This window comes from Terrapene carolina, unplaced genomic scaffold (genome assembly GCF_002925995.2).
Source record: "Terrapene carolina triunguis isolate 2854851 unplaced genomic scaffold, T_m_triunguis-2.0 Scaffold395, whole genome shotgun sequence".
In the NCBI taxonomy this organism is placed as follows: domain Eukaryota; kingdom Metazoa; phylum Chordata; order Testudines; family Emydidae; genus Terrapene; species Terrapene triunguis.
Window position 1 is genome coordinate 1156185 of NW_020664746.1, and position 12933 is coordinate 1169117.

At 53.1% G+C, this 12933-nt stretch overlaps 1 protein-coding gene across 7 annotated transcripts in view; it reads left to right on the plus strand.

The window, feature by feature from the left end:
* The window catches only part of ABLIM3 (actin binding LIM protein family member 3), a 105276-nt gene that overhangs the window by 46197 nt on the left and 46146 nt on the right, over window positions 1-12933 (plus strand). For all 7 annotated transcript variants that reach the window (XM_026658044.2, XM_029912946.1, XM_029912947.1 and 4 more), the window contains 2 exons: window positions 6568-6705; window positions 11994-12177. In XM_026658044.2, the coding sequence (XP_026513829.1) occupies window positions 6568-6705; window positions 11994-12177 (322 nt within the window). The remainder of the gene's footprint in view (window positions 1-6567; window positions 6706-11993; window positions 12178-12933) is intronic.

Sequence of the window (12933 nt, forward strand, 5' to 3'; positions counted from 1 at the left end):
TGTGCATCTGGACACTTTCCTCCTGTTGAGTACATGGATTCAATCCAGCTTGTACCGAAACACTCATCCAGTCCACTCGGTGCACGCAGGGTTTAACAGGGCACTTGGACACAGGGATCCAGCCTGCTTTCTACACTTCCAAGTCAGTTGACTCCCTGATTATATCTCATTGCTGAGGCAGCTTATGCTCTGTTTATATCACACCTTTGAACCACCTTACACTCTGTTTGTCACACCTTTCAATCAGGTGATTTGCTGATCACGTCTCATCCTTAAGGCAGTCCTGTGCTGTGCTGCTTACATTGCACCCACAAGCCAGCTGATTCGGTGTGTATATCACCCTGTCTGAGCTGCTTCCATCACAGCACCAAGCTGGTCTGTACTTAAGACCAATTTTAAGCCAGTCAGTGGCTCTTGGGACAGCCAGCAGGGGGCAGTGCAAAGCCATATGAGGTACTTCACACTTTCTCAGCACCTAAGCATGCTGCGCTGAGTCCCTGTTAGATCGGCTCCCACAGTCCCTGGGACATCTATCAGCAGCATTTCTTAAGCAGCTAGTATCTAGGCACCCGTCACTCTCACTGCAGCACCAGGTGGTGCCACTAGCCCTGGCCGATGAGTGCAATGTCTGTAGGGAGCATGGTTGGGGACAGCAGGTTCTTTTGCCACCTGGCAGATGGCTTCTGCCCTGTTATTTGTGGAGGCTTCACTCCCCTATCTTTTTGATGAAGATCATTTCTTTCATCCCGAAGGATCCCGGACTATGCGGGGATTGCTCCCCCGGCCACTCCTCTGGGGAGAAAGGCAGCAGCTGTTTGGCAGGGCATAGCAATGCCACACCACGATTTAGGACACGGACAGCATGTGGACAGGACAGGAAAGGAAGAAAAACAGTTTATCTAACTGAGACTGCAGCGGGGCCTTAGGAGGAAGCGATTACCGACGAATACTGGAACGAACATCTTCACTTGCAGGGGACGTGCCCCGGGAGCTCTTTAGTGAACAGTCTAATGTGGCCTCTCAGCTGGTGTCCCAGCACCACAGCACGCCTGGTGCTCTGCTAGGGTTCGGCTTCAGGATTGACTTCCGGGGAATAGCACCTGCATCTGCCTCTACGGCATCTGGTTTTCCGGTAGTGGTCTCCTATCCAAGGGCTGACCAGGCCCAGCCCCGCTCAGCTTGTAAGATCTGACAAGATCACAGCCCTTGGTGATGTGGTCACCGGTCCCAGGCACAGTGGGGTCCTGATCACTGACTGGAGATGACAAATGCAGCGGCAAAGGCATTGGAAAGAGATACAGCCCAAGGCTGGGAAGCCGTGAGTTCCAGATGGCTTCCCTTCCCTACCCCTACCAATGCATAGGGTAAAAATAGGAAAACAGCAGCCAGGGGGCCACGTCGGACTCTATGGGCCAAATCATCCCTGCTGGAAGAGGCTGGAATTACACCAGGGAGGAATCTAGCCCTCCACAGCCTTTAGTGCTGCAGTTGGGAGTTAGTGCATTAACAATTAGGTGAACTTGGCTTAATATTCTTGCTAAACAAGCATGTCCATCTCGGGCAGGAGTGAACCAGGGTGAGATTAAGGCATTCCTGTGGTAGCGCAGCTTAGATCCCCACCCCCCGCCCCTGACTCCTGCATCTCAGCCTGCGAGTTGCCTAATGCCACTTACATTATTACTGGATTATTTTGGCATAATGAGCTTTGCCCTGATCAGCTGTCCCTCTGCTAGGGGGTGTAGCGATGTGTAATACTTCCCGTGCAGGGCCAAGAGGGAACAGCCAGCTTCTTGAAAACAAACAGAGGCAGGGCGAAACAAAGCTCTGATGTTTAGAAGGAGAAATTCCAGAGCCAACCTGAGGTTACTCTCAATTTGGGGGAGCTTTCCACTTCATGCTGAACAAAGTGAGCATGCAAGAAGGTGATGATTCCCTGGGCCAGATCCTGATCCCACACATGCTGCTGTAAATCTGGAGTGACTCCTCTGATTTCAGGATTTACACTGGTGTAATTGAGTTCAGTAGGCTCCTCCATCCCTCTCCTACTCTTTCCTATTCTCTCTCTCGCTCTGCCTTCCTCTCTTCTGTCAGATTGTCAGCTCAGGGGCTTGGTGACAGGTTGCTATGGTCACCGGGAAGTTCCCCCTAGAGACAAGAAGCCCATAATTGATGGATGAATTTTCCGACACAGATTTTTATTAATGTTTATTCAAATGTTGATTAATTCCTTGACTCACATCCCCAGTTTCTCTGGCCAAGGCCTCCGGAGTGGCGTGGCTCTATCCCATGGGCTGGCAGAGGAGGTTGGCACCGCTTTCTCTGCTGGCATCCCATACAGAATATATCGGTATTCACAAGCTATTGCAATATACCAGGTATCAGTATCATGTATATCTCTGGGGGACCCTGACCACTTAGTCTAGTAGGGACCCTGGATCATGTGATGTTAACAGTTGTGCCCCAGGTTTGCGGAACAGTCTTGGATTTCTTGGACTCTCAGAAATAAGAGCTGGAAAGGGACTATTAGGCGCCATCCAGTCCACCCTCCTCTAGAGGCCAATGTAGGTTTCTTCCTGGTCAGTGTTTGAGCATATAAGGGAGAGAGCCTAGCCAGTGTAGCATTTAGGCTCTTTTCCTTCCTCCACATATACAGTCCTCTCTCATCAAGCATTTCCTGAGAGAAGAGTTCTCTACGGCCCTGGACATCGCCTGGACATAGGCATGCGATCGTACTATAAATGCTCCCTGCTGAGAAGCTGTGTATTGTAACAGTTCGTGTCAGTCTATTTTTTAGTGCTTTGTTCTGTGGTTTGATCTAGGACCTCAGAGTCATGCCCTGTTATTTATTTCCATCTGGGCGATGTCTGAGCAAGCACATGGATTTGTTGCTGGGTTTTATTAGTTTGCAGTGATGAGCTCTATTGGCAGAACTCGGAGATTCCTATGCTGTCACTACTGGATCCGCCAACTGGGCAGCCCAGCCATTTCAAACCTCAGGAAAATCAGCCCATTTGGGAATAATTTCATCTCTTGGAACTAGAAGTGAGTCAGAACCAACATTTGGGACCTTGGAGAAGCTCAGGTCCAGAGCCAAACATTGGAGCTAGTTGCTATCTCTATGATAGGCCAAACCACAGCTCCAGGTTTCAGTCCTGCAACCCTCCACCTGCAGAATCTGTGTTGGCGTCACCGGGAGTTCTGTGTATGCAAAACATTTGCAGGATGAAAAGTCCAGCAAACCTTGGAGTTCAGCTCCAGATCTGGGCCTGAGCTTGAGTCTGTATGTGACCTGTATCAAATGCATCGGGGAAAGTGTGCTTTTCCTATGCCCTGCCTAGACAGCAGCTTTCCACACTGAGGAGGGGAGATGGATTACAGCAGGCTGGATTGCCTGTCTGGGCAGGACTAGGGGCCACACCTTAGAAGTCACTAATTGTGGACACTGTTTTGCACCCAAAGAGCCTGTCTCAGTGACCGGTAAAAGAGCTCAGATGATCACTGGCTGAGGGTTTGGCATATCAGATGGGATTTGGGCACAAGATACTCTTTAATTTGTGTTGGGTTTTTAGCATAAGAATCCACAGTGGGCTGATTCTTTCTCTTCCTCTTTTCTCTTCTTTCTCTTTCTCTTAGTCTGTCACCGAATCTGCTGAATATAGCCCCATCACTACAGCTAATGATGTGTCTTTCTGCCGAGAGATCTCTGCTGTTTGATGTCCCTTCACTCAAGCTCTGGGCCTTTGTTCATGTACCAGGCTTTCAGTAACCTCAGTTTCGTTTTCCCCCCATCGAAATAGTTCATCCTGGGGTTACCAAGCCTCCAGCCCATTGGCTCGGACTCGCCAGCCACTGAAATTCCTGCTCAGGGGCTTCAGCCTACTGCCCTTTTTCCACTCATCTCCTCCGAGCCTCACACGCTCTTTGCATTCTTACAGTAGTGGCAGCAGGAACAAATACTTTGCTGCTCGGGCCTAAAAACTCAGTCCCGTGTCCAAAAGCTACTGCACACTGCGTGGGAGAGACGCGCCTAGAACAAAGGACTATGAAATCGTAACTGACAGGAGATGCCCTTTATCCCTCTGTGATGTCTGTGTTCTGAGGGAGAAATCCGTTGCTTGTAGAAATCCGAGGGGGAAGGACTCCTCTTCCCCTCGAGCCAAGAGCAGGGTTCTGTTCTGCTCCCCAGTCCTTCTCACGCTGCGGTGTACACAGCCCTTCCTGGTGGTCTGCAGTGTGAAATGTTCTGCTGAGCTAGCAGTGAGGGAGGCAGGTTTGGGGAGGGGAGCTGGAGGAGAATCCCCCAGAGGATTTTTCCATGCTCATCAGACTGAGGAAGTTGGTGCACTCCTGTCTACAGTCTATTTTCCAGGGTTTTCTCCAGTTTAATGGCTCAAGCAGTGACGCTTCCACCATTTACCTGGCCACAGTCTAACCGCCCTTCCAGTGTCTGCCCTGCATTCCGCAGCGGAGTCACTCCCTGGGGGATCCCAAGGAGATTTCTGGAGAGGCTGCTCCCTTCCAGTGCTTCTCTAGCTCCACAGGGGAGCTGTCCCATCCTCCAGACAGACTGGTGATGAGGACCAGTTCTGGGGGTTGATGATGAAAAGTGGAGCCTTTCACCTCCCGGGGGCAGGTTTGATCCCAGCCTAGGTCCGATCCCAGCCTAGGTCCGTACAGAATGAAGATTGTTATCTCCTGACAGCTGTTTGGAGGCCTGGGTGAAATAAATTAGTGGGTGTCACTCCAGTTCCAAATGAAATAGGTGTCAGCATCACTAAAAACCCCCCCCCCCACCCCCCCCCCCCCGAAGTTTGGCATTGTCAGTTTGTTGTCTCTCTCAGCAGACGCCCACGACTGAATGGGCTACAGAACACAACTAGGGTGACCAGATGTCCCGATTTTATAGGAACCGTCCTGATTTTGGGGTCTTTTTCTTATATAGGCTCCTATTACCACCACCCCCATCCCCGTCTCGATTTTTCACATTTGCTGTCTGGTCACCCTAAACACGACTAATGCTCTCCCTCCAGGTCTGTTGTGATGCACCAGCCTGGCAGAGGGTAGGAAGCTTGTCCAGCCACTGTCCCTACTGCCCCTGGTTTGTGGAGAAAGAAGGGATGTCCCTCCCTGGGGATGCCTGGTGGGGCCTTTCCCCAGCCCCAGACTCATCTTAGAAAAGGAAAGCAAGGTGGCCTCATGTTGATCATGCAAAAGGAGCAAGGGGCAGCTGTCCTGGTGGGGAGGAAAGGAGCTGTGCTGGCCTCGGAAGGGAGGAGACGCAGTTTCTGGGAGGGCTTGCTGTTCGGCAGGCTCCTTGCTGACTCTGCAGCTGGGAAGCATCTGCTGGAGAGTGGGGTTAGTGTTTGGACTTTGATGTGTTTACTCAGGCAGCAGCTCCTCTTCCGAGGGCTGGGGAGCAGATGTTTGGGAACTGCAGAGACACTGCCTGGCTGCAGCCGTAAATATACACCCCAAACGGGAGGGAAGGGGAGACAGCGGGGTGGGGGCAGGTGTGGGGTGTGGACAGACTCCTTTGGGGCTGTACTTCTCAGCACGGCTGCAGGATGCATGTGCTTTCACTTCTCATCCTTCCAGCTATAGTTTTTTTGGGTTTTTTTACGTGGTTGCACTGGTCCAGAAAGGAACCTCAGAAAACCAGAGCCCTGCCCCACCAACTCCCCCCGGGATAGCAGGGACTCAGGGAGCTCCACCTGCCAGTGCAAGACCTGAGGCTCTACGAGTCTGGGAGAACAGTACATGTCCCCATGGATCCTCCTGCTCCTGGGCTCTCACGTTTCCAGGCGGCAGGTTCTTGGCATCATTTGCTTGGTAAAAGCCAGTCAGAATCTGGGGCTAGGTGAGTCCGGGGCTGCACCTAGGGAGACAGGGCCCAGTGGCCAAGCCCAATTTTCATTTTTGACTTCCATTTCTGTGCACCCAACTGTCGAGCCTTTGAGAAGCGAGTACATGGCTTGCACGTGGCCCATAACGCAGACCTGCCCCATCTCCTGGGGCAGTTGGTGGTTTATTCCAAGCCCACTCACCTAGAATGAGGAGAAGAAGGAGTGATGTTTTGCCCTTTTTAGAATCTGTTGTCTCAAGACCTTGCAGAGCTTATAAAGCTGGGTCAGTCTCATTGTCCTCAGTGTGCAGATGGGGAAACTGAGGCCCAGATGGGGAAGTGGCCTGCAGTGAATGCGGGGCAGGGCAAGGAGCAGAACACCAGGTTTCTTGACTCCCAGTCCCTTGCTCTGCTCACTAGAGCTATCTCTCACTGACAGCCCATCTGGGGCATGTATTGTTTTCACAGAGGTGATGAATTGCTGACCATTTTCGCTGTTGTAGCTTTTCTCCATCACTATTATGATAGTGTTCATTATTTGTATGGCAGTTGCACCCGGGAGCCCCAGGTATGGATCAGGGCCCCATTGTGCTAGGTGCTGTACAAACACACAACAAAAAGACAGAGCTCACCGTTTAAGTTGTGTTGGAATCATGACTTGCAGCCAGCTGCCTCCCTCGTGGTAACACACCCTGTCTTTGTCACTCTCTCCTTTTCACCAGCAGTTCCCTATCAACAAAACCCGTATGGCTCCGGGGGCAGCTCCACCGTCATCCAGTGCTACCGCTGCGGAGACACATGTAAGGGAGAGGTGGTGCGCGTCCAGAGCAATCACTTCCACATCAGGTGTTTCACCTGCCAAGGTAGGAGGCTACAGCTTTAAGGATTTCTGGTCGTGCTGCCCCACCTGCCTGGTATCTGTGCTGGATGCTGAAAGGCCTGTGTGTGACTAATCCAGCCCCTCTGAGTCGTGGTGAAACCTACGTGGTTCTCACAAGGGGTTCTGATTCCTTGGGTGGGGGTGGGGATTTAGTGCTTGTGCACGGGAGAGACTGAGAGAGCTGGCTAGAGCCAGGCTTGGGGGAGTGCTGCACAAACTCCCCACCTTCTCTCCTACCCCAATAGCTCTGTGTATGCACCTCAATTCCACATCCGCAAACCTCTCTGCTGCTAGTCTAGTCCTGGCATCCCACATGAGTCTTCCAGGGCACCTTAATCCTGCCCTACAGCCCCCCTTTGCTTTCCTAGTCCTGGACCTGTGCACAGCTCTGCTCATGCACCATGATTCTGATCTGCATGCATGGCCTTGCAGTCTGCCTCAGCCAGTATCCTAGTAGTCCTCCTGCCCCAGGGAGAGGGGAGAAGGGAGTAGCTGTTCTGAGCCATGCTGCTGGCCCCAGCTGAGATAAAACCTGGAGAAAAGGGGGCAGAAACCAAGAGCTGCTCCTGGCAGGGTCGTCGACTGGTAACTGACTAATTCCACAATAATGAAGTTGACTGATATGAAATGGGGATGAAATCAGTGTGGTCCAGGATGCCATGTACTGCAGCTTGGGCTAAACTCCCTCAGGGGAGTCCCGGGGGACAGCGCATTTGATCCAGAGGTGCTTTCACACAGGCTGATCAAAGGAGAAACCCCCAGCACACTCCCAACCTCCATGTGCTGCTGCAGGGCTTCAAAGACACTCTCACGCTTAATAAGGCAGATCGGGGAAGATGCCAAGTTAGGGATGTTAAGCCTGGCCCCAGTGCATCTCCTGCGGGAGCTGGGATGGGAAATGCACCTGACCCCATCTGTGTTCGCAAAGTCCCATGTACGTTTACTGCACTGGATAAATGAACGGTTAATAGCAGTTAATTAATTTGACAAGGCTCACCAACCTGTGCAGAAGAAGTGTGGGCTTCTTACTTTCTAATTTCAGCCGGATCCTGGGACTTGCTTCATTCCGGGAATGAGCCAACTGGGGGTGGAGGGTGGGGCGTATGGTTGTGACGGTGGTTTGTGTATTGTGGACACCTGTCCACTAGGAACTGCACTGTGAGAGTCACCAACTCACTTCATGCAGGGGCCATCCCATTCCCAACAGCTGGCAAGGCCTTCCTGGCGCAGTGCCCTGAGCTGCGTGGCAGCCTGCCTCCTGGAGGCGTAAAGCTCCCCCCGCCCACCGTTGTGCATCGCCCAAGCACAGCTCCCTGTGCTCTTCCTGGGCCATTTGCAGTGATTGCTGAGAGCAACGTGGGCCAGTTGGGCTCCTCCCCCGGTCCTGAGGAGGGGCTTAAGGGGAGCAGAGCTGAGAGACCGTTAAAGCTAATGGCCCTGAACAGATGCTAAAGGGCTCCTTAGTCCGTTTATTAAAAGAGCCGCTCTTAGGAGGGCCAATAGCAGGATCTATAAATTGTAAAACACAGAATTACCAGGGTTCATTAAAGACCTCTGCTCCTCCTAGTTCCCATCACCTCACGCTAACCCGGGCACAAATCGCCTGCACTTAGTGACTCCTTCATGCACGGGCGGGGAGGAGGGTCTCTCTCTCCCAGGTAGTTTTGGTCTCTCCCACAGTCAGAGCCAACCCCATATACACACTATCTCTCTCTTTCAATATATATATCTATATGTACGTCTCCTTTGCATGCACGCACCGCCCTGCGTGTACACAGGGACCTCCCCAGGATACAGCCAGCCTCAGATTCCCAGACACCCCCACCCACCGGGCCCAGGTCGCTCTCGGTGCTGGCCTGCAGGTGCACAGCGCTCTGCTGCAGAAACCCCTCCCCCACTGCATTATCTGTGCAAAACAGCAAACTCTTCCACCAGACAAAGAGCTCAGACTGGCTCCAGCTTCAAAGGGGACGAGGAGCCACCGGGGAGAGCTTGGCAGTGGCTGCCGTCTGATTTCAAAGTGAAAGGGAATAAATTATGAGAGGAAACCCTCCTCCCCCACCTGCCCCCTCCCAGCTCCCTCCCCACCCAGCCTCACCTTTCCCCAGCCCCTGCACTGGCCTCCTCGCTTTCAGGCCTGCCCTCAGCCCAGAGAGCTCGATAGCCATTGCCCAACGGTTAGCGCCAACGTGCTTCTGGCCCTGGGGAAGATGGGGCCAAAACCTGCCTCTGCAACTCTTGCCTCTGTGTCTGGGCCTGCGCTGAATCTGACAGAGCTGGTCCGTCCGTCCGTCCAGCCTCATCACTGCAGTACCTGGAGGATGCAGCAGGAGGAATGAAGAGGCACCTGCTTTTGTTCTGCCCAATAGCTGCTTACCGAGTGAAGCAACAGCGCTGTCCGTTCCGAGAGGCCCGGGAAGCTGAGCGTTACCTCACAGGTGGCCCTGTCCCCAGCTGGGAATGGAAGCACATCTGTGCAAAGGTGGGAGAAGCACAGCACTGCAAACAGCTGGTTGCAGGCTTTGGGGGGCTGCGTGCTGCTTCTGCAGCTTGGGGCGTTCCAGCTGCTTCCTGAACTGACTTGGGCCAGGCAGTGACGGTTGAGCAGGAGGTATCAGTGGAGGCAGTGAGAAGAAGGGTTGTGGTGAGAAGCTCCTCTTGCAGACTGACTGGGACCTCATGGTAAGTGTCCCTGGCAGGACATAAGGCTCGGGGAACTGGGCAGACATCTACTCCCAGGCCAGCGATGCCTTGGACAAGTGCACAGGAGACCTGCACAGAGCGTGGCTGGCAGGACGCTGAGCTGCTCAGCTTAGCGCTAAATACCCCAAAGGGTTGCTGGACTTCTGTTGAATGTTCAAGTCTCTCCAAGCGCCATGCAAGTCCGGTCTCCCTCTCCAAGTGCAGACCAGCCCCCCTGAATGTAAGCTGGACTCCCCGCACAGCTTAGCTGTTCTGTTCTACAACCTGGCACTAGGGGAGGGAGCATGGGGTAGGGGTTAGAGCATGGAACTAAGGACCAGTTTCATCCCAGTGTTGTGGCAGGTGCCACAGACTTCCTGTGTGACCTTGGAGCACCAAGTCACTACCCTTCCCTGTGACTCAGTTTCCCCACTTGTAAAATAGGGATGATGATACCTCTCTATGGCACAAAGGGACTCTGGGGCATTAATGCCAATAAAGTGCTTTGAGATAATCTTGGCACTTTCTGCTGCCTCATTCCTGGGTGCTCAGATCCCTCTGCTGAGCTTGGGGAATGGGAGGGTATATAAGAGAGCCTGAAACAAGAGTTTTCACTCCCCAGCTGATGCAGTGATGTCAAATCACACACACACCCTGTGAGAGCTTTGGGGCCCATCCATTCACAGACCAGAATTAGCTCTTTGCCTGCCCCATCAAGCAAGCAGCACTCCTTGGCCACTCAGCCCCCGACAGACATTTTCATGCATCGTTCAGCCATGCCGCCTGCATGGCAGTTCTGAAGGCAGCCTCTTTCTCCTGGAGAAGTTAATGGGCTGAGATTAGTTCTGTTCCTGTCTCCAGCATCAGCGGCCCTGTGCTCCTACTCCCATGGCGACTTTCCAGGTCTGTGAATGCCTTTGCCATGACAAGGTAACAGGAGCAGCAGCTGAATCCTGCTGATTCTTGATTTCTTTTAAAAGAAGCAAACTGAAGAGGCACCTGTCACCCATGGGAGCTTCCTGGGGTGGTTTAAAAGCTCCTGGTAACAGTCCCAAGTCACGGGCAAAACTAAGGGAGCAGAAGATCCACCGTCCAGGCTGGATGGGTTGTGCCACTGAATGCTCTGCTCTGCTACTCTCTGCAGTTGCACCATCTTGCAGCAGAGCTCCTGGGCTGAAGGGGGGATTTCATTGGAAGACCCCCAGTTCTGTACCCCTGCTCAAAGGACAATCCCTGGAGTGTGTGATGCTTTATTGGTATTGAAAGAGATGCAGGGTAAAAGTCAGACTCATAATCGTGAAACTCACTTCATGCTGGTGCCACAGCAGGTGATGAAGGAGGTGGTGGCTGCCTTTCCAAACCTGGCACAGCAGCTCTGACGGCCTTGGGGTCCATTAGAGTCATTGGACAGCTACTGCAGCTACATGGCCTCTTTCCTAGCCAAGCCTAGAGGAAGAGCCTGCCAGTGCGTAAACTCTAGGGGTGGGTCTGTGTGGAGGAAGTTTGCATGGCACTTGTCCCCAGCATGCCTGGTGCTAGCTAATACTACCTGGCAATCACTTTCACGAGCACTAAAGCAATTAAAATAAAAAAAACCTCTGATATTTGTAAAGGCAAAATGTAGAGGGAAGGGGGATGTGCCTAACCCTGTTTAGGTGCCATCAGGTGTGGTGGGCAGGGTGAGGGAATAATGCAGCTCTTAGATTAGCCCAATCCATGTTCGGTCATGCCAGGCTGCAATGCAATAGAATCATCTTGCTGGCCAGTTCCTTTGGCCATTGGGTGCGGCCTACAGTTTCCTCTCAGCACAGCCCATCCCTTTCCAAAACCAGGAGGCTTCATCCTGGACCGGGCCCGCAGCCCAACAGTGACATCTTGTGGGGCTGAAGGAGGTGCCCACTGGCCCCTCAGCATTTCAGAGCTGGAGGGCTGGCCGGCTGTGGAAAGGAAGGAACCTACTGAGATGTCTGCAGTCCTCAGGCCAGATCCCCACCCCCAAGGCTCCTGATCAAGTTTTTGGAACAATCACATTTGAGAGACTACAGCTGAAGAATTCATGCTAGGTTTTCCCAGAGACCCTCCTGGTGTGCACTGGGACACGGCTGGTGAGTTCTATAGAGAAGTCCAGCCCAGCAGGCTATGATGGTCAAAGCAGTTAGTGCTTCACCTTAATGCTTATTCTCTGAGGATTAATTCAAAGCTCCCATGTGCGTAGGCCAAGTTGCAACCATTTTGAAAAAAAGTGGGGCTGTAGGGAAGGGAGGAATGTGGAAACCAGGAGTGAAGATACAGGGCCACCGAGGGGACCTCAGTAAAAGCGATGGGGGGAACACATGGCCTCACTCCCTGTGTGCCCTCAGCTGTTGTCCTTATGGGAATGGGTGCAGCATGCACTGGAGTGTACCAAGTGCTTTGCTGAGATGCTGTGACTGTGCTAGCCCAGGCTGACCCCCCAATGACTTCACCTTGACTCAGAAACGTCTCACCTTGTGGCATCTCTCAGAAGCTCTTGGAGGAAACGTGCCCAGCTTGTGAAGGTGCTTGCTGGGCTGACTCTTCTCCCCTCGGGGCTGTTTTCTCCCTCTCTAGTGTGCGGCTGTGACCTGGCCCAATCAGGCTTCTTCTTTAAGAACGGGGAGTACATCTGCACCCATGACTACCAGCAGCTCTACGGGACCCGCTGTGACAGCTGCCGCGACTTCATCACTGGAGAGGTCATCTCTGCCCTGGGCAGGACATACCACCCCAAGTGCTTTGTCTGCAGCATGTGCAGGTGAGTTGGACATGCAGCTGCCGGGTACCACACCCCCACCCCAGGAGCAGGCCAATGCCTGAAGCTGGGAAGGTACTGCTGGTTTTCAGCCCAGCGCTGGGGCAAATGCACCCATCTCAGCAATGCCCTAAATGTATTTTGTAGCTTGTTGTAATGGGTGCCCTCAGACATAGCAAACATGCTATTCCCATCAGGGACATTGCAGTGGGGGGGGGGCATACATAAATTCTTTGGATCTTCTCTCCTTACCCCACTTCGCCCAATAAACAAGTCTTCCATATCCTGCCTCAGTGAAAGCCACAGGGAAGCAGGGAAGCAAGCCGGAACCCTCACCTTTCACCCCTGGAGAGCTGGGTTCCAAGCCTGGCTGAGTTTACTAGTGAACGTGGCTTTGGCGAATTCCCAACCAGACCCTCTGGCTGTACACAATCCCCAGCCTGACTGAATGGAGAGAATCTGTTTATCACACAGGACTGGAATAGCAGGGTACTAAGGGCAGGGCTGAGGTGCATTGGCAGAGCTGTGGGGGTGCAGGACTGGAATAGCAGGGTGCTAAGGGCCGGGCTGAGGCGCATTGACAGAGCTGCGGGGGTGCAGGACTGGAATAGCAGGGTGCTAAGGGCAGGGGTGAGGCGCATTGGCGGAGCTGCGGGGGTGCAGGACTGGAATAGCAGGGCGGTAAGGGCTGGACTGAGGCACATTGGCAGAACTGCGGGGGTGCAGGACTGGAATAGCAGGGCGCTAAGGGCTGGATTG